This window comes from Fimicolochytrium jonesii, assembly GCF_025526975.1.
Source record: "Fimicolochytrium jonesii strain JEL569 chromosome Unknown EV422scaffold_35, whole genome shotgun sequence".
NCBI lineage: Eukaryota > Fungi > Chytridiomycota > Chytridiomycetes > Spizellomycetales > Powellomycetaceae > Fimicolochytrium > Fimicolochytrium jonesii.
The window spans coordinates 218,077-242,920 of record NW_026515702.1 but is presented as its reverse complement, the minus strand read 5'-3'; the positions used below and the strand labels follow the sequence as shown (position 1 = coordinate 242,920).

Sequence of the window (24,844 nt, the reverse complement as noted above, 5' to 3'; positions counted from 1 at the left end):
ACAATTCAACGTTTCCTAAAGTGGACTCAGCCAAAGAGCGGTCTTACGTAACCTTTTTCGACACGTTCTCCGACATTGACAGCACGAGAGCGAGGCACTTTCCCCCCTCCTTCCTTTCGTTTCCGACGCACTATCCCCACGCACAAGCTATCAACCAAGATGCTCCGCAGCTTGAAATCGCTCATCGAAAGCGAAAGGTCTATACTGCCCCACGCCCGGCCTGGTGGTTAACCGGAGCGCCCTTTCGAACGTACGAGCTGTGGGGGAATGGTACTGAACCGCCTAGCTCCGGAAGCACAGCGGTCGTCAGCACCGCAAAACTGACACACCTCACATCCTTTCCATGACGAGCCCGCCATCGCCTTCCAAATTGCCCACACGGCTGCCTCACCTACCATGCCTACAAACGACCAACGCGGGGGTGCCCGCCGTCACTAGACAAAAGTCCCATCCCTTCTAACCGTCCTGACTCTCAAAACAAATCCCTCAGTTCGCTTGTTGGATATCGGCGACGAGGAGCCCTGTATCAAGCGATATCCGACTCCCCACGAAGACCCCCCAGAGACCGCTCCTCAGTTCGCTCACGGATCCGTCGGGCACGCTGACCGACGGTTCTCGTGGGGCCCCACGACCACCGGTTGACTGTCACCTTCCCCCTTTCCGATCCACGGTGCCGATCGGTGGACATTCTATACGCCGGTGCCCCGATGGCGCGCCTCTTTGGGCACCCCCGGTCCGGCAACCTCACCTACCAAGGGAACCTCCACCCCCCTCCCCACGCGACTTGGGGCCCGGCACGCCTTTCCATGAGTTCCGACCATTCCTGAGGAATTCAACGACAATGAGAAAAACGGGTGTTGCTACAAACGACAGGGGGCGTGCTGCCCGCCGTCACCTAAGGAGAAGGCCGACGCCGGTGCCGCCGCGTTGAACCCGCGCGCAAAGCTCTTCAGCCGATTGACAGAGCTTGGACAGCCGACCGCGCCTTCCCAATGTCGTTCCAGCCCCTCATCAAGAAGCCGCGGGAAGGATTTCGGAAGCCTGGAATCCCTCTGTCCGCTCAAGGATACGTCCCTTTCGGGCACGTTTCGATGGGTTGACGACCAGCAGGGGACTGTCACCCTCCTCTTTCCGATCATGACCACGGTACCGAGGCGCGCCCCTTTTGGCACACCGGTCCGGCAAATCTCAGCATACCAAGGGAACATCTACCCCCCCACTTGCGACTTGGGTGGGGTCTTTTGCACGCTCTTCGACAAACGACAGGGGGTGTGATGCCGTCGTCACCTAAGACGAAGGACGACGCTGGCGCTGCTTTGACCCGCCGCTAATCACGAAGCCGCAGGAAGAGGATTTCGGAAGCCTGGACTCCATCGATGATTCACCGCAGGGACTCGAAGGGCCCCCGTAAGTGCTACGCCCAAACGGCCGCTGCTGATGCTGCTAGATGCCGCTAAACTCCTGATGCATGCGCTTTTTCATGGCGTGGGCCCAAGCGCAGTTCAGGGAGACCGTGTTATCATCGGGGGTCCTCCTCGGATCGGTTTCTCGCCAGAAGCAACGTTGCCGAATCCGGCATTCTGCGATGGCGATGCTTGGACAGTCGTTTGCCAGCGCGGGTCCAGATCTGCCCCCGCTAGGAATATGGCACCCCTCGCCCATTTTGCCTGATACCGTTTCGCTCGCGGCAGAACGGCCAACTTGAATGCGGATATCTCCTGGGGGCGGGGGGTGTTCAGGTCAAGGTCCTTCAATAGCTCGACAGAAAGCCACACCGGCAGTCAATGGCGAGCAGCCGAAACCGGTCACCGCAAGCAAGCCACTGCTGCACTGGGGACGACAAATGGGCCTGCAGAAGGGGTTCGGGCCGTTCACAGCGTATCCACGGCGTCCAATGGAGACAATACGAACGCCGCACGGGGGGACAAATCATCCACTCGTGTCGACGGGATTGGGAGTGCGGAATACGGGCCCCCAGATACTACCCCCCGGTCCACAAACTCAAACTACCGATGACCCGTGTCGACTGCCCACCACCCCTACATGGCCCCATCAACGCGTCCGGTGTCGCAATCAACGGATCCCGCGAACGCCTCGTCTCCGGCAACGCTACCGAACGGGCATCGCAAGCGCTGTTCGGGTGGCTTGCTGGGGAGTTCTTTGCCGAGAGGCCCCGAAGACGGGGCCAGAAACCGGGGGCCATCTCGGACGACGACTCCGACCACCGCTCGGGGAGTGCCGTTCCGGGTGAAGTGACGAATCATCATCACCCATCAGCTTCCATCCGGACGTCCAAAGCAGCGACCAACCGCCCTACATCCACCGACGCGAAGACGAACCGAATCCATAGTCATTTTTGCGCCGAGTCGGTGGATGTCCGCCCTCAAGGAGCATCCGCACCAGTAACGACAATAGACGTCCGCCCCGGCCTCGGCAAGCAAGTAGGATCCTACAGACATCGTCGGAATAAGACGCCCACCGATGGGAAAATTTCTCAGCCGTTGCAACGCATCGGAGGTTCGCCGAGCCATGGATCGCTCGCTGCACCCATCAGCGAGCGCGGGGACTTTTGGGCGAGATTCTGGACATGTGGGGGACTAGGGGGGGACATGTTTTAGCCCCTAAAGACTACGCGCGCACGTTTTACCCCCAGGGTCGTGTTGACCAGACCGATGATGTTTCCGGGATGGGGGGTGGACAATGTGGGTTTTTTTTTCATTTTAGTTCCTTCTTTGTATTTTACAGTAAGTCGTCAATACAATTCCTCTTTTCACAGCACTGTTCAACATCGTTTGGTTTGATCCGGTTTCATTTAGGAGGAATGCGCGAAAGTGACGATAGGGATGTTCGGCATGTGCGTGTATGGCCAGGACTTTCCACGGCACATCACCTCATCTGATCCCCCCACCCTTTGCATAAGACGCAGTTTCCACCGCACCCCCAACGTACACCTATCTTAGTTCCACATTCAGGTTAACTTCACAAGACAGGTCCTCTCCCATCCACCCCACCCCATTCACAACATAATAATCCTAACGCCGCCAAACTCCCCAATCTGCCCCACCTTCTCGCCGGGACATGTGATATAGCACTGATTCTACGAGTCACATGTTAGTCGCGCGAGATGGGGGGGGGGGGGGAAGAGCAAGACGCGACGCACCCGCGAGATACTCAGCGCTTTGGCCATGCACGCGACGGCGGAGGGGCCGAAGCGGCCTTTGACGATGATCTACCCTCGGGCAAAATGTTCATCACTGTAAGTTTGAGGGGGGGCATGGCATGTCAACTCACGGCCCACTTACCAGATTGATCGAGATCTTCGGATAGACGTGGTCCAGCACATGGCAGTTCACTTTCAGGTCCGCTACAACACCGCCGCTCGCAGGGTCTGCATCTCCATCGACGCCCCGATGATCGTCGTCGCAGAAATGGACAATGTTGAGATTCGACGTGGGTTCGTTGTGCGCGACGTACAGCACGGCTTTGTTGAGGACGTGGATTTCGGGGTGGTTTGTGAAGAATGCGCTTTACAAAAAAAAAAAGGTTTCAGTAACATATCTCAGTGCAGCGAGTCGAAAAAAAAACCCACAAACACAAAAAAACCCCCCCAACTTACACAGGATGCCCCCTCGCCCTCCTCACCCAGGCCACCAACCTCTCCTTAACGCCTTCCAGCCCGTCATACTTGTCCGCCGCAAACAGCGCAATCCTCAGCAACCTCACTTTGCCGATACTCACCAGCATCCCCACAAACAACACCCCGAAGAAACTCCCAAACACCACAATCATGCTCGGAGACAGTATCCCGTTCCCTACCACGGCCGCCGCCGCCGCCAGGAGCCCGAAGAGGACCGTATACCACCGCGCCGTACGCTCCCGTTTCAACCTCCCGCGTTTATATTTCAGGAGGAGGTTCGTTACAGCAAACAGGATGAGCAGGCACAGGAACGCGATGGCGAAGAGGAGGGAGAGGAGGGTTGTGTTGTTTGCTGTTACGGTGATGAGGAGGAGGCAGAGGAGGGTGAAGGCGGCGATGATGTAGTGGTTGGTGTGGGTGAGGGTGTTGGTGTGGAGGAGGAAGTGCGGAAGGAGGTGGTCGGAGGCCATGTGTTTCATTAGGCCCACTGTGCCAAAAAAAGAGATAGTCAACTTTTCTGTGGTGTGGTATATAGGAAGGGGTGTTGTGAAGGACTTACTGATCCCGACAAACGACGAAAGCACCCCGCCACACAGCACGATACACGCATCGACGGATATCAGCACCTCGAGCCCGCGCCCGACTGCGACGCGGCCCAGATACGAGAGTACAAAGTCGACGTTTGTTTGGATGTCGGCGCGCGGGAGGACGACGAGGCAGCTGAGTGTGAGGGCGGGCATAAAGAATGCTACAACTAGAGGGGGAGTTCGATTGTTGGGCTACTGCTTTTTTTGGTATGCGAGTAGAGAGAGGAGTGCGACTTACGATAAGCTAGATTCCGCATTGTTTTTGGGTACACGCCCGGCCGTTGTTCCTCAATGTAATTCGCTAGATAAACCCCGAATTTCGGTCAGTACACTATCCCCCGACACCCTCGCCTTTCCCTTCAGCCCTGATGTAGATAACACATACGACAAGTCTCAATCCCCGTGAACGCCCTGCGCATCCGATCTCATGGTAAGCACGCCAAGATCTTCCATTGCCAAAGTCGAAAAACAACCAAATACGCACGTACAGCATCCCGATGCACCACCCAACAAAGAGATCGTACGCGACGTTCCCGGACGGCGATGGCGCGTTCCAGTTTGCTATCAAGGTGTCGGACCCGTTGCGGGCCCAGAAGACGATGCTTGAGAAGATGATTATGAGGAGGGTGAGGAGGTGGATGAGGCTGATTTAGGAGTGGGGTGTGGTGAGAGTGAGTTGTAGACATGCGAGAAAATCGTTTGAAAACACCTACAAGATCCCCAGCCCAAAGTTCGCCGAATCCTTGACCCCGCCCAGCGCCAAAAACGCAAACACGACCAGAACACATATCGTCAACGGGTATGTGTCCACAAATCCCCACTGGCCATGAAAATAATTGCTCGCAGTGGACGCGCTGACAACAGCCGAACCTCCGTAATCAAGGATAGCGCAACATGCCGCCATGGCCGCAATCATCTTGGTGGAGCCGACGAGGAGTAGGCTGTAGACGCCGCCGTTGAGGGGTATCACGCCCAGTTCTGTGAAGATGGACCGGTAGGCGAAGACGACTATGCAGACGAGGGCCGCCGAGATGGGTGCGTATTGGCCAGCCGCGACGACGATTTGGCCAATACTGTAGAAAGCGCCGCCAGTCACTGCCACCGCGGCGATCGCCGTCGCTCTATATTGGTCCATCTGATGCTTGAAGTCCAGTTGACCGTGCGCGTCGACGACGGCTGGGCGGAGCTCGGTGACTAGGGTCTTTCCCCAGCCTGCGAATTCCCATTCTTTGCCGAGACGCGGCGTCCGTGAGGGCTGCCCGTGGGCGGTGGCTTTTGATTGAGTGGATGTGACGAAACGGAGTGAGCCGGCGGTGAATGTTTCGGGGGTGCCAAGATCGACGTGCATGACGTGACGTTGGCATGTCCTGCAGTTGAAGGTTTTGCATTGGGCGGATGTTGGGGTTTCGTCGATTTGGACTTGGGCATGCTATGGGGTTCAGAGGTTGGAAAATGTTTGGCACCGTGAGCGATGATGGCATGATACCCATCCACCACCGACCATCCACCACCGACCATCCACCACCGACCATCAACCACCAACAAAGGATCCCCTGCTCTCTCCCCTCGCAACGAGGATGTTAAAATGCGGTAGGTAGGAATGTAGCTCACTGAAGCTCGCTAAGAGCCGTGGGCAGGAAAAGCGGCGCAATGTCGCTCGCTTCGCTCGCGTCTCCGCCCCCATACCCTCGCCGCGTCCACCTCATAAATCCTCACCTCATGATCATCCCCATGATCCCGATCCACCTCCCCATCTCCATCCACATCAACGCTCTCCCCGTCCCCACCTTCACCCGCCCCAACCCTTCTCGAAAGTCTCTGCCTGCTCCCAAAGTCCTCCTCCGAGCCCGATGCCCAAGGTTCCGAGTCGACTCGAGATACAAATGCAGATACTCCGCCGCCCTGCCGCAAAGTCATGGGAATGTTGCGACCGGGGGTCTCGCCGGTATTTTCCAGGGTGTACATGTGTCTCTGAGAATGGAAATGGGGGGTTTTTTTTTCCACACACGCGGTAGGACGAGACGTTCCGACCAGATGACTGAAGCTCACGCGACGAACGCCCGAAGTGGTTCCCGTGTCAAATCCTTCCTTTTTCCCGTTCCGGGTCTCTCTCCGTTTCGGTGTCCCTTTCCCTTTCCCTTTCCGGTTCCCTTTCCGAGGTCGTCCGAGTCACGCGAGGAACGCAGGATGGCGTTGATGGCGGGCATTCACGGCGAGTGTGGGGGTAGTGCGAGTGCGAGTGCGAGTGCGAGTGGGTGGGTGAGTGGGTGAGGGAGAGGGGTGGATGTGGCTCTCCCCACCTGCTTGTCTCCGTGATGACTCCGGGGGGGGGGGGGGTGGCGTAAAAGCAAGGAGACGAAGGACATGCAGCCCACCCGGACGGGACTGAAGAACACGCTGAGTGGGACACCTCCGCGCGGCGCCCGATGACTCCCTATGCAGAACCCCATCTGGAACCCATCTGGAACCCTAAGAAGCAGATGGAGTCTCAAGGAGAGCAGCCGGGACGCACAACAAACAGCCGGCCAGAAGGCTCACAAACACACACTCCAGGGGCTCCCTCCCTCAACCAACGACAAAGAGCAGCAGCATGAGCACTCCCTCCTTCAACAGAACTGACCCCGCCGTCCACAGGGTGCTCTTCATCCGTGACCTCCTCGCCGCAACACCCGTCCAACAACCCCTATCCTCAACCACCCGCCGAAACAAGAAAACAACCACCAACAACAAGCAACGGCCACTCCCATCCCAACCCCCCGTCTTCCAAATAGGCAACCCACCGCTTGAATTCCAAAATGTGCGCGTGTCGGGTATAATCGTCGCTATCGTGATGGCCGCACCGGAACCACCGTCCGAAAGGCGGTACGGGGCTCAGCCGGGCGAGGAGGACAAGTCGAGACGATTGCGGGAAATGATGTTTCCTTCGCATTCGTTTGTTCTCGGTTAGTCAAGGGTGAGAGTTGGGGTGGGACAAAACGAGGTGTGGAGCCTGAAAACCGATGAATAACACCCACGCGATCTATTGATAGATGACGGGACGGGATTGATTTCGTTCTCGCTGCCAACACACCTCGAGCATTCCGCGAGAGCTCAGCGGCTGGTGAAGGGTGCCATGGTGGATGTTCTGGGGACGCTGAGGAAGGGATATGTGTTTCAGGGGGAGAAACAGGGCGAGCAGCGGCGATGGGTTGAGTGCACTGGGTACGTTTACTTCCGCTGGAGGGATTCCTCGACAATGGGAGGGGCGAGAGGGATGGGTAAGGCTCCGCGCTCGGCGAGTGGGAGGAAAGCGAGCCCTGCATTGTGCAGCGGGCGCAAGAACGCTTCCGCACATCCCTTGATGAGACTCATCATCTCATCGCGAGGGAAATCAGCCACAAAGCGTTTTGATCGTCGTCGGACTCATCGCGTTGTGTGTGCAATCGCTTCCTCTCTCTTCACAGGTTCAGCATCTGCCAAGACGTCCTGATCGAGATCCTCCGTCCCCTAGAAGCCATGCGCCTATACCGGGACCACTACTTCCCCAAGACATCAAACGGTGGCGAAAATCAACACACCTCGAACGCTGCTGACGGACGGCAGACAAAAACGATTCCAACGAAACGTCGATGGGAGGAAGATCGGCTGGCGTTCAGTTATGCTGAGCAGCGTAAGTTGCGCTTCATTGATCGGTCATCCCCATTGCCGTCGTCTAACGCATCTGCTTGGATTCTTCAACAGTCCACCCAGACCCTCCACACCACAACGCAACCACAACCCCACCCGCCCCCGACCCACCCATCAACACCGCCCCACCACCCCCCACCGACGTAAAACCCGAAGACCTAAACATAGACGACCTAATGGACTCCCTCCTCGAAGACAAAGACCTCGAAGAACTCATGGGCGCCATCGATGCCGCCTCTGCCGCGTCCGCCAACGATGCCGCCATCACTATATCACGCCCTCCCGCCCACTCTTCAACAATGACACTACAAACGCGGATTGAACAATATCTACGAACAGCGGAGACCGGCGCGAATTTGGAAGTGCTTGGGAAAGTGTTTGGCGTGGGTGAGGGGGATGTTAGGGCCGCTGTTGACAATGTGAGTTTGTTGCTCTGAGGTCTTTGGGATGAGACGGTCGTGGGGACTGACTGATTGGTTGATTTGAACTTCTTTGGAATACAGTTGGTGAATGCGAGCCTGGTGTATACGATGGGGGATACCTATTTTGCGATATGACGGCTTCGGGCGCTTGTTTTTTTGGGGAGGCAGGGAGAAAAATGGGGTTGGGTTGGGATTGGATTGCGGCGTATGATGGGGGGGGTGGGAAAATGCACTGTTTTTGAATAGAATGCACTTGGGCGAGTGGTCGTGGCTGCGATGAATTGTAAAAGGTATACTCCGGTCCTCGTGAACGGGGGGGTTTCTGACGCTATCTCGCCGCACAGTGACACATCCGCTCAACAAATCACCACGGGTATCAGACTTATTAAAGCCTGCGCAACGCTCACGTGATGAAACCCACGTGATGGAACGCTCTCTCGGACGCTCTTTTGGCCACCTGTACCGTATATGCCTACACTGTATATATATGCCTACACTGTCAAAATACTGTCAAACCTACCTACTTTTGCGGTCCCTGTCTCTGAGACCTCCTCCTCGCGCTCTCTTCTTCCAACCTCAGCACACGCCGAGATCCACACCCCGACACAGCAACAACAACAACGACAACACAACAACAACAACGACAACACAACAACAACGACAACAACGACAACAACCATGCCCAAAGCGCCCCCACGCCAAACTCAATCTGGTGCTGGAGCAGGGAGGGGTAGGGACAACCGAAACTCCTCCTGCCTTGCTCCTGGAGGAGTACGCGTTGTTTGCGGGGCTCGGACGTTCGCCGCGTGGCGAACGGGCATTGTGAACAACGTCAAGACAGCCAGGGCGGCCTGCAATAAGTGTGGGCGCGCGCAGGCATATCTGGATGCCATCGCCGCTCTCCCGGGCAAACCCGTCGTCCCCTCAACCACCCTCCCCGCACCCGCCCCAGCCACCACGCACCTCACCCGCCAGCCCCCCGTCTCCGCCCACCATCCCCCCGTCTCCACCATCCCAACCCCCGTCTCCACCGCCCAACCCCCCGTCTCTGCCGCCGCTCCCCACGTCTCCGCCCCCCAGCCTCCCGTCGCCGCTGCCGCTCCCACCGCCCCTATCCCTAACCCCCCTGCAATCACCAGCCTCCTCAACCCCGCCCCAATCTCCGCCCTTCTCAACCCTGCCCCCATCCCCACCCGCCCCACCCGCGCTGCCGCCATAGCAGGGGTCGCAGCCGCAGCAGCAGCAGCAGCAGCGCCCACCCCGACGACCGGTGACGAGGAGGAGGGGTATGACGAGATGGCGCAGGAGGAGCTGGCCGCGCTTGAAGAGGAGGAGGGGCACTGGAGGGCGTTGGGAAAGCTAGTGAGGGAGACGTGCGGATCAGCAACACGCCAGGCGATGAAGGCCCACACGACACCCCTCTACGACGCCCACAGAGCGCACCTGGCCGCAGCAAAGCAGAAGGCAGAGGAAGCGCGGGCCTTCACCCCGGCCTCCGACGACGCCAAGGATGACGACGAGGAGTATACGTCGGTGGAGCCTCCCACACTCGGAGTCCGTGTCGTCATACGGATCTACATCTGGTGGCGACGAGACAGCGGGCTCCGAGTTGTGGGAGGAGGAGGATTATGCATTTGCGTGAGGGTGAGTTCATCATTGTTTCTGAGACAACTGTCTCCGCCATCTCCACTGCTCCTGACACACTCTCTCATCATAGAGCGAATCGCGAACGTTCCATGAGATCAGAATGCAGAGCGACTACGACGGCGACGGCGACTGAATTCGATCTGCAGTCTGAGAGGGAGTGTTATAAACAACCCGTTCCAGCCACAGCTGCCTTTTATAGTTACCGTACCCTCACTTTTTCTTTTCTGTGTGTGTGTGTGTGTGTGCGCACACCGTCCGATCGAATGTCTATAAAACGAGTGGTGTGTGTAAAAGGGGAATAAAGTAACGAGTTCCACAACACGTTATCAGCACCATAGACCATTCTACTCTGCGTCCTACTCTAGAGAAAGACCACCTACGCCAAAACCCATTCCACCTACGAGCTAGAGCCAGACCGCCTACGCTACTACACAAAAAAAAAAAAATCCCCCAATCCCACTGGCGAAAAATCTACACATTCTAAAACAACAAAACAAGACGCTTACCCTAAAAATCTAACCATGTCATCCACCACTAACGCCACTGTTGCCGCCTCCAAATTGAACCATGTAGAGGTCCTTTCTGCCAACGGCGAAAACTACCAAATCTGGAAAGATGAGATTAAAGCATTCATGGAATGGAATGAACTTCAAACCACTATGCCTCTCGCCTTCAAGGACGAAGACATCAAACTCATCAGAGCGAGAGCCAACACAGTTAACGCAGCTACTACGCCAAACGCCAGAGAAGCCCCCGCCGCCGCCGCCGCTGCCCTAGAAATCACTCAGATCAATACGCACGACAACGTTGCGGATATATTTACCAAATCCCTAGATGAAAACAAACACTGGAAGTTTGTTCACGCTCTAGGGTTGCGCCGAAAGGCCAATGTTGCCTGATACAGCGATGCGCTCTTTTCCTACTCCCAGGATCTATTTTTCCTCACGGAGGTTTTTGCGACTGGGAGAGTTTTTACCGAGGCATTCACGACTACGACGGCGAAGCGACAACACATCCCATGCCGGTCGACCTCCCGCAAGCGGCGGTCGTGCTCAGCACTGGAAGGGTCGAGATCAGCGATGGCGGAAGCGATGGCGGAAGTTGATGGCGTAAAGTTCAGGGCGTAACGAATCGCGACCCCGGCTCCTACTCCGATCTGGACTCAAGCGATCGTGACTTGAAGAGCGAATCTCGAGTCCGGCTCCTACTCCGATCTGGACTCAAGCGATTGCGGAAGTTGAGAGCGGAACGTTCTATGGGATCATGCAGAGCGACTGCGACGGCGACTGCGGACTGAATTTGATCCGCAGTCTGAGAGGGAGTGTTGTAAACAGCCAGTTTCAGCCACAGCTTCCTTTTTATAGCTACCATACCCCCCTTTTTCTTCTCTGCAGATAGAGAGCTGGTTGTGTGTGTGGGCAGACCGTCCGATTGAATGTCTATAAAACGAGTGGTGTGTGTGAAAGGGGAATAAAGTAACGATTGCATTTTGCCCCGCGAATAAATCGACCGAGGACACGTGACTGCGGACTGCAGATGACAAACTGTGCAGGCTTCCTTCTTTCTACTTTCTTTCTTCTGCTCCGTTCCCTTTTTTTCCCACGAACGTTATCCGCAAATCGTAGATCAGTTCAAAACCCACCCACCCCCCTGCTTCTTGTATCTTTAAGTGTGTGGAAGTCGCTTCGCAATACAAACCCTTCTCCGACCCTTGATACGATTTGCGGAAGTGGACGAGGTCGGTTCCACAACACCCACATCCTTTACACGCGTGTAAAAGAACGTGGGGATCCCCACTCTGGCTCTTCCTCACTCTTCGCGCTCCTCACGCTCCTTACTGTACACTGCTTACAGCCTTCACGCTCGGCCTTACCGGAACCCAGCGCAATTGCAAGCAGATGTGTACTCGCCAACCACCACCAGGTAACAACCGCAATTCCTCACTGTTCTCAGCTTCATTACCACAGCACTGAGTTCTTTGACACACAGCTATCAAGGCGATCACCTGCAACACCTGTCTCGGCTGAACTTAAGGCACAGCACGGCCATCATGTCATCACACCAGGCGCTCCAGGGGCACCGGTGGGGTGGCTTCTTTACGGGACAAACACCACGGCGGAAGAGGAGGAAGGTTACTCCGGTTACCCTGCGGCTGCCCATAAATCCGCCAACCGCTGTGCAGACACCAATGCAACCCCCGCGATTCGATTTCCCACCTTCTGTCCAGCGCCACTTGCCCCAAGCAATTGCAGACATGGTTAGCGAGAGCTCTGGCGATGAAGACGGGCAACAGCACCAGCAGCAGCGAGGGCTTTCACCCGTGGACAGGGGTCTGCAGCGCCCACCGAACCTCCCCGCGCCCATCCCTTTCCGTTTTCCCAGCACACCGGGTGGATCCCTGGTGCTTGAACCCCCGCCACCACCACCAGCTCAACGACCCCGCCCGCAGACACACGCCAGCACAAAGGTTTCCCTTCACCGAATCCAAAATCACAATCAAGTCCAAAGGGAGCGCCTGACAACGTTCATCGCCGATGTTCACGTCCTTGCACGCCACACCACCTTCTTTATCAAGTACTACCTTGGTGAGTTTTTGAGGTACACTATACTGTATATTTCCCATAAAACAATGTCCTGACCGCAATGCCCACCACAGCTGATCATCCTCTACACAATTTCCCGGACATCACCGACAAGCACATCAGCGTGATGTTTGAGCTGCTCAACAATCCAAACTACAACGGCAATCCGCTCATTGCGCAAGAGTTGCGTCCATGGGTTCAAGACTACTGTAATGTTCACGGATTTGCCCCCATCCGCATGCGAAATTGCCAACAGACCGCAGCGTACACGGCTACGAGCATCCTTGCAAACCTCAAAGTTAACGTACAAGAGCATTTCATGCAAATGTTTCTGCGCTACGTCAATGAGAGGCTTGGTTTGAAGCAAGTCGTACTGCATCTCCGTAGAGCCAGAACCAGCCGAGCGCAGCGGAGACAGTATTATCAGCGGGTCCGTCAATTTACAAAGTACGCGACGTTTGAAGAGTACCCAACTGAAGAGGAGCTTGTGCGCCTCACACGACTTGAGCGGACCGTCCTCGACGAGTTATGGGCTCGGTTTCCTCCCCAGGATGAGCCGCTTGCGTACAGCCTTGCGGTGGACGCAATGCCATATTTAGGTGAGTTAGTATATTTCCGTCCCCCCCCTCCCCGCGGGTTCCGCTTTTGTCTAATCATGGTCCGCACCTGCCTCGCCTCATCACAGGTGCCTATTGTGAGCTCTCACGCCTCTATGAGCGCCGTGGAATGCGGCTGTTTTCTTGCAAATCTTGAATCCAGTCATCCGTTCGGATCGACACGAAGATCCTAGCCACTCATATCCTGGGCTTGCCCCAACGTCGCATGGGGAAACTCACCGATCAACGCAAGCAGCAGCTGTGGGGACAGTTCTCAACGTGAATGTAAGTCTCTATCCTTCTGCGCTTATTTCAATCACCTCACAATCACCTCGCTGAATGACGGATTGCAGGACAAGGTCTTCAAGGATCGAAAGAAGCTTGGTCTCAAATTTGACGGGTCAATCAGCACAAATGGGTATTCCGCTACCATCCACTTCAAGAAGCCAGGGCTCAAGTACGGCCATCGGGCCCGGAAGCGCAGCAAAGCCCAAATGCAGGAAGAAGTCAAACAGCTGTATTTTGAGCACCACATCGCCGAACTAAGGGAGGCTCCAAACATCGTCAGCATTGATCCGGGCAAGCGTGACCTCTTGTTCTGTCGAGACATCAAGAAGGAGCGGCCATTTCAATACGTTTCAGTTGATTACTACTGCCCTGCTGTCTCCGCTACCCCCCCCCGTCTCCGCCCCCCAGTCCCCCGTCTCCGCCCCCCAGCCCCCCGTCTCCGCCCCCCAGCCCCCCGTCTCCGCCCCCCAGCCCCCCGTCTCCGCCCCCCAGCCCCCCGTCTCCGCCCCCCAGCCCCCCGTCTCCGCCCCCCAGCCCCCCGTCTCCGCCCCCCAGCCCCCCGTCTCCGCTGCCGCTCCCACCGCCCCTATCCCCACCATCCCCATTGCGGCGACATTCCGTTGCAGCGTTCTCACAATGCACCACCCCATATCAGATACACATCCAATCAACGGGCGGTCGAGACAAAGTCTCGGTACTTTCAAAGAGACATGAGAGAGCGAAAGATCAATGCCGGCATCGCTGACATGGAATCACATATTCCGTCGCACAAGAGCATGAACATCGAGGCGTTCTCAGCATTCATTGTGGATCACGTACATGCGGGTATGATGTTCTACTTCAATTTTGATCTTCAAATTTAGTAATACATGGGCTGACATCCATCCATATCCCAGATCCCGCCCTGGATGAGTTTTACCGGGATGAGATTCACATCGCTCGCAGATTCAAGGCGTTCTCACTGCGGCAAAAGTCTGAGAGCAAGCTCATTAAGAACATGCGACGCCGGTATGGAAAGCATTTTTCGGTCATCTTGGGTGATTGGAGCGATGCTGGGAAAACGATGCGCTTTCAGGAGTCATCGAAGACCAAGGGGTGAGTGACCATCATTGTTTTTTATGTACTATAATATGCTAACTCATCATGGAACAGATTCCGCACACTCTTTGCGAGAAACGGCATTCCATGTTACTTGCTAGATGAGTATCGAACGTCGTCCGTGTGCCCCGACTGCCACGGTCGTGTGAAGAAAAACATCCGACGACGGCTATCACCTCGGCCGTGGCAAGCTAGAACGGGAAGAATGGAATACGTCCATGGATTGGTGGGTTGCCCCAACCCCGAATGTATCAACCAAGACTGGACGCCATTTGAGATCCCTGGGAGACAACCACTACGGATGAAAGTGCACAATCGGGACGTCCTGAGCACCAAGAATTTCCTCTCGATTGTGCGTTCGGTGGTGTTTGGCAATGGCCGCAGACCAGACGCATTCTCCCGTAACCGTAGGTAGTCTAGATTTCACCCCATCCCATTTTCCGTGGTGGTTATCTGCCATCCACATCATTGTACCTCTGCCTGAGGCGTCGCCGATGATGGCAACTTGTATCTCAATACGGTTCAGATTCTCGACAGCGCCATGTCCGCGGCTTCCTCGTTTTTTCGTGCGCATCGAAGCTTACCACGTTTCTCTACTAGGTGAACTTGACACAGTCACCGTCGAGTGACCTGTACGGGTTGTGTAATTGAGAATGTAAGGGCGCAGGCCACCTGAAAAGAGGGACACTCGTTGGGTGCGGCATGCCGTCACTGGCTTGGTTCCGCACTTCCGACCCAGCGGAAGAGGATAAGGAGATTGGAGATGAGCACTCGGCTGCCGCCAAATCCCTCTCCAGGCAGGGGCGTCTCGATGAGCCATGATGAGCATGCAAGTTCATGTTCAGCCGCACTCTGCAGGTCGCTGTCCCGTCCAAGTTGCAACTCCATCCCAAGCCTCCCACTGACAAAAGCCGTCAGGGCCCGCTCTGGGTAACACATGTGCGCCCGTATACAACTTGCAGGCCCTTCCGCAGAGAAAAGCTGCAGGAGGACCGTGGGAAGGCGGCGCTGTATCGGGAGGCTCCCCTCGCAAAGTTCAGAGAACGGAGGCGTGCGCACCGGGCGGGACCGAGGCGACATGAGTATAGAACCCTCTTGCTATGTCTCCGTTCCCCTAACTGGCGAGTGTCCTTTCGTGAACGACGATCTGCTACTGAAAGGGAAGAACAATAACCGCCCGCCATGAGTGCCGCTGCAACTGCAACTAGGTCTGTATACAAGGGGAAGGAATTCACTCGTATTTCGGCCTGGCTCGTCGTAGGCGCACTTACAATCTGTGCGGGCACGTCATCTCACCACTGTCCTTCGACAGGGTTTCGTATTACGACTCCCAGCCTTGCGATCCGGCAGGTATACTTGCGAATGCTTTTCTCGGCACACAGCTCTCGCACACCTGAAAGTCGAACCTGCGCTCTTTGTTTTTCCGTTTTCCTCCTAGTCCACTTGCCCGTCAGGCTAGCGACCAACACGAACACCGCCGCCTGCACGAACCCTTCAGTGTGCGCAAAATTCGGTCTCAACTATCTGACTCGCGATTGTGGGATGAACTTGGGGGACCTGCTAAAGCCGCCAACCAATGGGTATCAGCAGTACATGAGGGCGACCAGATACGTCGAGTAAGTAGCCTCAAGGCCCCCAGTCCCTTTCCCGATTCTGATCTCAAATGCTGCTTGCTGCTCCTTATCATTAGTACGGCTTGCTTGAAGGACAGCGTAATTGACTCCGTGTATTACTATCTCGGTACGCCGATCCAAGATCTGTGGGTCTGCCCGAAAGCAGCCTCTCATCTGCTTCCACTACCTTAGCCGACGGAAAATGCCACCCCAGTTATTCCGGCTTTATCTGGTTTACCGCTAACTGCACTACCGGCACTTTCACCCAATACACCGACCAAGATTGCTTGAGAACCCCGAACGCCACGTCTGTCCGGGGTGACTCCCGATGCATTGATCAGCACTTGATCAGTGCATTGACCGGTGGAGAGAGGCATTTCAATAAGTTTGACGTGGGCTGTCTCGATGGCGGCGCTTTGCTGGGGATGTTACCACAGCCCGTGTCAACATCGACGCCATCCACGTCGTCCATTCCTTTCGCGACCCCGTCAACCACACCCTCGTCTGTTGGAACTTCGGACGGGGACGATGCTGCAGATATCCGACGAGAGGGTGACCCGGCTAGTAGCAACACGTGGAAAATCGCTGTCGGAGGTAAAGCGTCCGCCCGAAATAATCTCCCGCTCTTCTTCTCTTGTACTAGCGACTCATCTTTTTTCCCCGATCTTATCCGCTAAAATTCATCACCCTTTCATCCTCTCCAGTCGCCGCCCCAATCGTTCTCCTCGGCCTCCTCGCCCTCGCGTACTTCTTCTACCGCCGTCGCAGCCGCGCGCAAACCACAAAATCCACAACCCTGCCGTCCGTCGTCCAGCCCGCCTACAAAGCAGCCCCCTCCGTTCCGCCCGTCGCGCCGGTCATCCCCGCCGAGAGGTATCATGCTTACGCCCCCTCCGACGCCGTGCACAGCACCGCCGTGCACACCGACTCCCACATGAGCGCCGCCTCCACCTCCCGCGTCGGCACCGCTCTCAGCATGGACGGCAGCGTATACTCCCACGGCTCCTCCGCACCCACCCGCCAACACTCCCTGTACCAACGCAACCCCACCCTCGCCGCGCCACCCCAATACGAGACGATCGCCCACCACGCGCCCGCAGAACCCCAGCAGGAAGTCGCGGTCGCATCCCATACGCCGGGGAGCGAGGATGAGTTGGGTGTGGCGAAGGGCGATGTGGTGGTTGTGGAGACGAAGTATGACGATGGGTGGGTCTATGGACGGAATGTGTGGACGGGGGCTAAGGGTGTGTTTCCGGAGAGGTGTGTGGGGAAGTCATAGGTTTAGTGTAGGCAGATGGTGGGTTGCGAGGTCGGCTGGCCCGCCCAATCCTTTGGCGTAGACCCCTTCCCTACGAGCGTAGCCAATACAACTGCCCTTATAGCGTAGCCTCCCCCCGCCCTTTCCCTTTCTTTTGCAAGCCCTCATGTAGATACACGATGCACCTCTGGCCTCTTACTCATATGCCACATATGTCATGCATACGTAGTGTGAACTGACTAGCCAATGCACATCCTATCAGTAACCAATGCGTGCGATGATAAATATCAGCAGAAACACCACTTGCACTGGTCCTGCGCTTTGGTGATGGTCCTCACGTACGATGATAGTAATAGTGAGGGCGAAGGTTGGGTTCGATCCCGGGGGTTCCGTCGCCTTGGCCGGGCGTCGTCTGAGGAGTACAGTCCTCGTCTGATCTGCCTACCCCGGTTGCGCTACAGCAGCTTGATCCTGCCATCGCACGTCTTATACAGCGATCTCGACGGACACAGCCAGGTCCACCTCCCGTCGAAGACTTCCTCCTTGACATCAGCGACAGCGAAGGTCATGTGTAGACAGCGGTAGACTTCGTGAACGCGATGACGGCAGCCACATCGCTGGTGGTTGTCTGACGGCCCTTTGCGTGGGATCCGAGGGTATGCAATGCGGGGACTTTTGGGGCGATGGGTGAGATATTCGCGATGCAAGCGTCGTTGGGATACAGAGGGGGGATGATCTGGAGGGTGGGTTCGTAGAGTGGTGGGACCCCGCTGGATACTCTCCTCGCAGCGTCCGTGGCATTCATGAACCGTTTGTCGCCCCCACATCCGCTATACCCCCAACCTCTCCGACGCCAAGTCCCCAATCCCCACCCTGATTGTCCGTGCGCTATGGAAAGAGAACGAGGCAGAGCCGACCGGCGCATGCAGTAGGAGTGTGACTGATATGACGCTTGGAACTGGTGCAAAACGGAACAGTGGTTCCTGTTCAATGCGTACATGGCTATGCACATGCAGCACCTCCCTGACAGCGCCAGTAAACACACGAAGCAAGCCATCGCGTGCGTCATCAGCTGACATAAGCCGCCATCACTGTCACTCGCCGCCAGAGAAACAGAGGTAGCGACAGGGAACGTAAAACACGATCGTTCCAAACGGAAACACACACATATCAGCCCAATTCGACAGAAGCAATGGACCGCCTATTCCTCCTCCTCAAACCGGACGCGGCCGCGCACGAGCCGGAGATTGTGTACAAGCTGGGGCAGGCGGGGTTTAAGATCTTTAATGTATGTGTGGGGTTTTGGGCCGGGTTTCGTTGCGGGCGAGAAGAGGGGGCACGGGGGGGTAAAGGTTGGGGGGCGTGATATGGGATGTGATATGGACATGGGATATGGGAGGGATAGAGAGGCGCCTGGCTTGTCATGAGGGACGCACATCCGATTTGTGAGGACGCGGGCGGTCAAAGTGGACGGGGAAGAACGGAACGTGGGGTTACAGCTGTGGTCCATTTCTTTAACTAACCCGTCCTGTTGCTGCTCCGTTAATTTATCTCCCCTCTTCCCCCCCCCCCCCACAGCGCCGCCGCACCCGCCTAACCCCCACACAATCGGCCGAATTCTTCTCCGACTGGTCCTCCGACCCCGACTTTGACGCCCTGCTCGCCTACACGACCTCCGGGCCCGTCGTCGCGCTCGCCCTTCTGCGACACGACGGGGTGAATGCTTTAAAACGAGTCGTTTTCGGTGGGGCGGCGGATGAGGGCGATCATCCACCCGCTGGTGAGAGGTGAGTCGTATAGTCATCGGGTTCGTTTATATGGCTTGGTATGTCACCCCGCTAACGCATTCTCCGACATCTATGTAGTCTGAGCGCGCTGTACGCCAGCCGCCACACGAAGCGCACATCCCCCACCACGGGAACCACATCCAACGACCCAACAGATCCCCAGGCACCCACCGACGCCGCGGCCGATGACGACGACGCGCTGCACGACGGGTTCTACATCCCCACCTCCCCCGAGACCGTCGAGCGCGACCTCCGCTTCTTTTTCCCAGACAGTACGTTTGCTCATACGTTTCCTCCCACCATCTCATATGGTTTTTTTGGTCATTCAAAATGGTTTACGTGTTCATGTTCTGATGTTTTGTGGGATGTTTTTCGCCCAGCACCGGTAAACCCACCCCCCACATCGGACACCGCCAAACAGATCCTCGAAACGACCGTGTACCCGACCCTGCTGCAGGGGCTGACGCAGCTGTGCAAGGAGAAGCCTGCGAATCCCACCGTACGTTGACCACAAAACATCCATCCCCCTTCCCGCCCCCCCAACGAGTCAATCGTGATGTGGCTAATGGTGGATTGCTTTTCAAAGGTGTGGCTGGGCCAATGGCTCACGGATAACAACCCGAATAAGCCGAGGGTGGTGGAGCCCCCGGTGGGCGCGGGGACTCCGACGACGGCGGGGGGGACGAGCGCCGGTGGGGGGTTGCAACCGCAGCAGCAGCAGACAGGGGGACAGACTCATGGGCATGAGGGTGCGGGTGGGGTTGCTGTGCATGTTGTTTGAATGATTTGGTGGGGAGGTGGTGATGGGATGTGCGTGTGTGTGGGCGGAGTTGGTTGGGGGGGACTTGGGGAGAGATATGTACACAGGACAGTGGGGAACAAAAGTCGGCGGCTCCACCGGTTGATTGCAACGTACAAGCAGTCTGTTATCCATGCGTGCGAGGAAGTTTGAGGCCCGCTATCAATATATACTTCATCTGCGTACATACGATTGATCCAGCGTGAAGGTGACGTGATATGTGACAAATGAAAAAGCTCTACCATCTTCTCCCCTCACCCACCCCTTCACCTACATCCCCCTCACAACCCTCCACCCCAAAACCCCCCAACAATACACAACCCCAACCGCACAATACACACTCGTCACCAACAGCGGCAAGAACGTCCACTTGCCTCCACCCTCCCCTAGCCCATCCCCATCTCCCCCTCCCTCTCCACCACCACCACGAAGTTCTTGTCTCCATGTCCAAAACGGCTGCACAACATCAGTGTACACAAACAGGGGTATGAAGAGTGCAAGATAGGCCTTTTCGTGGATGTACAACCCCAGTGATTTGCCAGAGGAGATAGCGGACAAGAAAGGTGGAGCGATGGTGGCGAAGGCGAGGGTTGTTAGGAGTTTTAGGGGTGTTTCTGTGAGAGAAGTGGATGAATTGTGAGTGAGGGGAAAGGGGGAAGGGGGAAGGGTACAGCGGCACAGTTACCTGCGGCCTTGAACAGCAACGGGTGTAGTGAGAAGTATCCGGTGCATGCCAGGATGTAGAAGATGCGGGCTTGGGCGGGTGAGCGGGTTACTGTCAGGCTAAGCGGCGAAGGTGGCGTATTAGCATAACCCTCTCCTCACAACCCACCCATACCTAAGAGAAGACAACGCATACCTCAACGGCACCAGCACAATCAAAATCGCCTTCTCATGCACATGCCACCCAAACAAATAAGCCCCAAATCCACACATCACAACCGCGTCAACAAACACATCCTTTTTTGGTCGTTTCCACAGAGCGTACAGGACGGGTAACTGTGTCGCGATCGTTAGGAGGAGGGTGTGCAGAGGCGTGATGGCGGGGAGAAGGGTGAAGGTTGTGTCGCCGATGAGGCCCCGTGTGGGTGAGGCGAGGGAGGGGGGGCGGGGATGGCGGAAGAGCTTTGCGGCTGTAGGTGGGTATGGACTGAATACAGGATGGGTGAAGTGAAGAGACGCATGGGGGCGAAGCGCACCTAACACCAACACTCGATCGGCGCCGGCGTACAGGGCCCAAAAGTTGGGCGCCCAGTAGGCGTGGCAGAGTCCTCTTTTGAAAGGGAAGAGGCGGGAGAGGATCTGTGGGAGGTGGTGGATGAAGGGGCTGAAGGAGGCGGCGAAGACTGTGAGGACTGAGAGGCCGAGGGTGGTGAATCGCGTGAGGGAGAAGGTGCCTGCGGGCATTAACAGATTTCTACGTCAGTTTTCCTCTTTTCAGTTTTCAGATTGGGGAGGCGTCAGTGATGCAATGATCCTTACCGTTTTTAAAGCAGTAAACCCGAAACAGGTAAACAAAGTATGCGGGCGCTTGATACAGATAGATGTGCTTGAAGTTCAGGATGACGGCGAACAGAATTCCCCCGAGCAGGGGTCGGTCCTGGCATCAGGAGAGACATTGATGAGCCCCAACACCAGATGTTCGATCCTCTTCGCTGGTGTGCAACCCACCTCAAGCATGGCAGCGATGGACAGCAGCTGCAAGCCGTACATGAACCCGTTGTATTGGAAATGCACATGATCCACGAACAGCAGCCCCGGGCTGAGGAAGATGATACCGAATAGGATCTGCCGTTGGGTCTTGGTGTGTAATCTGCTGGCGATTCTACTCGTGGGCACCAACGTCAGCACCTGGCGTAGTTGATGAGCCGCATGGCATTCCCACTCGGTCGCCGACAACAACCTGCCCATGCACACACCTGGCAGCCCCATATACCAGCACACCCTCGGTGACAATGACCGACAATCGCTGGAACAGCACCGTCTGCCAGCTCGCATATCCCAGATTCTTCACCTCCAGCATCTCCGGGTGGACAAGCGCGGCCATACGCGAGAGGAGATGCTCGAACCATGCAAAGAAAGGCGGGTAGTCCAAAGTCCATTCCGATGTGTCCTACTTATGTCAAAGTTCGTTATTCGCGCGACGACAGGAGAAGGGCATGGATACCCTTCCACATGGACAAGGCAGGAAGGCCCCCGCTCCTGGGGTACATACCTCATAGTACCATCGATGTATGGGTAAGCTGTGCGTGATGGCCAACCAATTGCGGTGTACCTCAAAGTCTGTTGAGCGGCTGCGACGAAAGAACGGGTGGAGAGTGTAAGATCATCGGGGCGGACTGTGGCTGGGAGGCAGAAGGACAGACACACACTATGATGGGACGAGCAGGAGCTTGATGAAGGTGGCAAATACGACAATTGGCAGGTATTCGCTCAGACGTCCGACGATCGGTGTGTGCTGTTCTGGACTGTCTTTTGGCGAGCGTGATGCTTTGGTCGGCTTGGTGCCGCTGCCTCCTCCTCCTACTCCTCCCCCTCGCCGGTGGACCGTTTGTGGGCTGCCGCTGCTCATGGTGTGGCCCTGAAGGAGACCAGAGGGTGGATATGTAGGTCTACTATGGCCTGCTCGCCTGCGACCGTCCCCTTCTGCGAGTGCTGCTGCCCGAGGTAGGTACAGTAGGTTTAGAGGGTTCGACAAACAGGAGGAAGGAGGAGCGAGAAGGACGCGGCGACTTCACACTTCAATTCACACTTGCAGCTTCTGTCCACACGGCAACCCTCCCTCTCCTCCCTCCGCAACCAACCCCCAACCCTCCCCCAACCAAGTTGTCATCAGCAAGCAGAAATGCCCTTCCTAACCATCCAAACAAACACAACCGCAACCGACCGCGTAAGTGTCAAAGCGTTCCATCACCACCTTGGGGCAGCTACACGCGCATAGAGGGGTAGGCAGAGAGAGCATGGAAGACGAAGGGGTGGCTACTCGGAAGGACCTGTTAATGGGTTGAACCTGGGAAGGCAGTCGGTTGAGCAAGCGGGAGGATGAAAGAACGACATTCGCGCCGGTTTGGAGGTGTGCGATGACATGTGATGGTCGTTCTCATCACCATCTTGAGCTACGCGACGGCGGCCGCTGTCTTGGATGCGCTGAGGAACTCGGAGCTCGGCATACGGTATACCAGGACTCGCCCTCTCATTGTATCTCTGCCTCCTTTCTCACAGGAGGCGCTCGTCTCGGCGCTCTCGGCCCTCGGTGTGAAGCTTCTGTCCAAACCCGAGAAGGTATGCAGCGGCGCTAGATCTCCCATAGCACAAGCAGTTCCTGGCATAATCATTCCTTGGTCAATCTTGATCGATGTATTTGGAAATCAGTACATGGTGGTGAACATCAACGAGAACGCTACGCTCGCGTTTGGTGGCAGTCAGGAACCGGCTGGTGAGTTGTCCTCTGCATGACGGCGGAGGGAGGAGGATGCCAAACTAGCGTTGGGAACCATCACATATGCCACGCCCGCCACTGATCTCATCTTGATTCTGTCATTGTACGTCCACTACATGCTTGACAGCCATCGTTGAGGTCAAGTCGATCGGTGGGTTGACAAAGGAGAACAACAAGGTGTGCGCATGTCTGGAACTTCGCAACGCAAGATTCTCTGAAATACCCACCTCATATTCCAAACAGGAAATCAGCGCCCAAATCCAACCCCTCCTGGAGAAGCACCTCAAAGTGCCCGCCTATCGGTACTACATCTTTTTCTCGCATTTCGACGCTGAGGTGCGTCCGTTAATTGGTTGAATGAGTGGGCCGCACGTCTTCGGGGTCGCTGGCCCGACATTTGGATCGCGCGGGGAAGGAGAGTTTGTCGGCTGGAGTATGATGATCTCACGGCTAGGCTTCGTGGACATTAACCGAATTTCCTCCCCGAACTCCCTTCAACCCATGCATTCCAATCCTCTGGACTACTCCCTCACTCCAGGACGTGGGCTACGCCGGCGCGACGTTCGCGACGTTGTAAGGGGCACGCACAGCAATACCATGCCATTGGGTGCAAAAAGTCGATGATGTTGAGCAGATGTAGGCCGGATTCGGATAGGTCTAACGGCGTAGGTGCATGGCAATGGTTTTGAAAAGCGTAGGTTTGTCGTGAATATGATACTAGGAAGTATGAACTATCAAGCGGAAATCTGTTGTGCGTGCGATGTCTAGTCATCGATCGAATACATTCGTTCCGTATAGTTTCCTGCCATTGCATCTCGCCGGCCTTCAAGTTGATGTCGTTGAATGTCGGTCGATTCTTTGTCGGAAAAAAGAAAGAAAATGACAGTAGATTGCGCGACTGACGGCGCGTCGCCTTTTGTGCGCCTGCACCGGGACTCTTTCCTGATCGAGATCACGATTCACGACACAGTGAGGCTTGGAGCGGGGACTGGCCGTCGCCGTGCACTCGAGTCTTACATACATGTGCATGCGGTGTGCGCGGCGAGAGGAACTTCGGAGTCAGAGAAGTGATCCAAGCTGCCAGTATTTCCAATCATGCCCACGCCAGCATCGCTCGACGTTGAACCACGGTGATGTCACGGAAGGACGAGAGCTGCTTTCATCCTTTCGAGGGCTCCGGAAGCAAGGCGAAAAGCTCATCTCACATTGCTTGCTTGTTTATCGCGGACATCCGTTCGAGCCTCTGCGAGCGAGCTGTCACGGTGATTGCATGTGCATGTGCATGTGCATGTGTTTGTCGTCCACGCACGTCGACCACAAACGCACGGCCACGGTCCGCCGTGCAACGCGATGACAAAACCTGATCGACTCGCTTTTCCCCACGCAACGTTCATGTCCAGGCTTCCCCGCTTGGGCGGCTTCGTT

The 24,844-nt window shown here is 56.3% G+C and overlaps 10 protein-coding genes across 10 annotated transcripts; 8 read left to right on the top strand and 2 right to left on the bottom strand.

Annotated features, from left to right (window-relative positions):
- Positions 1–1,543: 1,543 nt before the first annotated feature.
- EV422DRAFT_282004 (uncharacterized protein) lies at positions 1,544–3,020 on the top strand. Its single transcript, XM_053065967.1, has 3 exons — positions 1,544–2,702; positions 2,777–2,854; positions 2,921–3,020. The coding sequence occupies exon 1, from the start codon at positions 1,785–1,787 to the stop codon at positions 2,616–2,618; it is 834 nt and encodes a 277-aa protein (XP_052921609.1). The 5' UTR covers positions 1,544–1,784; the 3' UTR covers positions 2,619–2,702; positions 2,777–2,854; positions 2,921–3,020.
- Positions 2,709–6,547, bottom strand: EV422DRAFT_545125 (amino acid permease-domain-containing protein). Its single transcript, XM_053071439.1, has 10 exons — positions 5,941–6,547; positions 4,938–5,653; positions 4,713–4,868; positions 4,610–4,635; positions 4,463–4,525; positions 4,197–4,391; positions 3,617–4,124; positions 3,303–3,525; positions 3,161–3,229; positions 2,709–3,097 (listed from the first exon to the last, which is right to left on the bottom strand). The coding sequence occupies exons 1-10, from the start codon at positions 6,187–6,189 to the stop codon at positions 3,017–3,019; spliced, it is 2,286 nt and encodes a 761-aa protein (XP_052921608.1). The 5' UTR covers positions 6,190–6,547; the 3' UTR covers positions 2,709–3,016.
- A 149-nt stretch (positions 6,548–6,696) lies between these two features.
- Positions 6,697–8,771, top strand: EV422DRAFT_545118 (uncharacterized protein). Its single transcript, XM_053071438.1, has 5 exons — positions 6,697–7,166; positions 7,254–7,425; positions 7,668–7,873; positions 7,945–8,309; positions 8,394–8,771. The coding sequence occupies exons 1-5, from the start codon at positions 6,815–6,817 to the stop codon at positions 8,445–8,447; spliced, it is 1,149 nt and encodes a 382-aa protein (XP_052921607.1). The 5' UTR covers positions 6,697–6,814; the 3' UTR covers positions 8,448–8,771.
- Positions 8,772–10,456: 1,685 nt separating this feature from the next.
- EV422DRAFT_607859 (uncharacterized protein) lies at positions 10,457–10,858 on the top strand (the record flags this gene model as incomplete). The annotated part of the gene is made up of 1 exon (XM_053073825.1): positions 10,457–10,858. Exon 1 carries the CDS (start codon positions 10,481–10,483, stop codon positions 10,856–10,858), a length of 378 nt encoding a protein of 125 aa, XP_052921606.1. The 5' UTR covers positions 10,457–10,480.
- A 2,773-nt stretch (positions 10,859–13,631) lies between these two features.
- Positions 13,632–15,033, top strand: EV422DRAFT_561506 (uncharacterized protein; the record flags this gene model as incomplete). The annotated part of the gene is made up of 4 exons (XM_053071958.1): positions 13,632–13,767; positions 14,080–14,250; positions 14,322–14,520; positions 14,578–15,033. The coding sequence occupies 4 exons, from the start codon at positions 13,632–13,634 to the stop codon at positions 14,936–14,938; spliced, it is 867 nt and encodes a 288-aa protein (XP_052921605.1). The 3' UTR covers positions 14,939–15,033.
- Positions 15,034–15,572: 539 nt separating this feature from the next.
- On the top strand, positions 15,573–16,445 carry EV422DRAFT_281815 (uncharacterized protein). Its single transcript, XM_053065964.1, has 3 exons — positions 15,573–15,731; positions 15,836–16,139; positions 16,214–16,445. The coding sequence occupies exons 2-3, from the start codon at positions 15,886–15,888 to the stop codon at positions 16,326–16,328; spliced, it is 369 nt and encodes a 122-aa protein (XP_052921604.1). The 5' UTR covers positions 15,573–15,731; positions 15,836–15,885; the 3' UTR covers positions 16,329–16,445.
- On the top strand, positions 16,127–17,632 carry EV422DRAFT_281832 (uncharacterized protein). The gene is made up of 3 exons (XM_053065966.1): positions 16,127–16,139; positions 16,230–16,700; positions 16,987–17,632. The coding sequence occupies exons 2-3, from the start codon at positions 16,542–16,544 to the stop codon at positions 17,413–17,415; spliced, it is 588 nt and encodes a 195-aa protein (XP_052921603.1). The 5' UTR covers positions 16,127–16,139; positions 16,230–16,541; the 3' UTR covers positions 17,416–17,632.
- A 954-nt stretch (positions 17,633–18,586) lies between these two features.
- EV422DRAFT_571604 (nucleoside diphosphate kinase) lies at positions 18,587–19,962 on the top strand (the record flags this gene model as incomplete). The annotated part of the gene is made up of 5 exons (XM_053073013.1): positions 18,587–18,682; positions 18,973–19,181; positions 19,260–19,453; positions 19,562–19,680; positions 19,768–19,962. The coding sequence occupies 5 exons, from the start codon at positions 18,587–18,589 to the stop codon at positions 19,960–19,962; spliced, it is 813 nt and encodes a 270-aa protein (XP_052921602.1).
- Positions 19,963–20,106: 144 nt separating this feature from the next.
- On the bottom strand, positions 20,107–22,715 carry EV422DRAFT_281400 (glycosyl transferase). The gene is made up of 9 exons (XM_053065962.1): positions 22,353–22,715; positions 22,196–22,274; positions 21,900–22,093; positions 21,652–21,805; positions 21,463–21,580; positions 21,180–21,377; positions 20,840–21,113; positions 20,666–20,763; positions 20,107–20,594 (listed from the first exon to the last, which is right to left on the bottom strand). The coding sequence occupies exons 1-9, from the start codon at positions 22,550–22,552 to the stop codon at positions 20,251–20,253; spliced, it is 1,659 nt and encodes a 552-aa protein (XP_052921601.1). The 5' UTR covers positions 22,553–22,715; the 3' UTR covers positions 20,107–20,250.
- A 14-nt stretch (positions 22,716–22,729) lies between these two features.
- Positions 22,730–24,278, top strand: EV422DRAFT_545057 (macrophage migration inhibitory factor-like protein). Its single transcript, XM_053071437.1, has 6 exons — positions 22,730–22,870; positions 23,203–23,262; positions 23,353–23,416; positions 23,547–23,596; positions 23,663–23,755; positions 23,958–24,278. Exons 1-6 carry the CDS (start codon positions 22,826–22,828, stop codon positions 23,994–23,996), a joined length of 351 nt encoding a protein of 116 aa, XP_052921600.1. The 5' UTR covers positions 22,730–22,825; the 3' UTR covers positions 23,997–24,278.
- Positions 24,279–24,844: the final 566 nt, after the last annotated feature.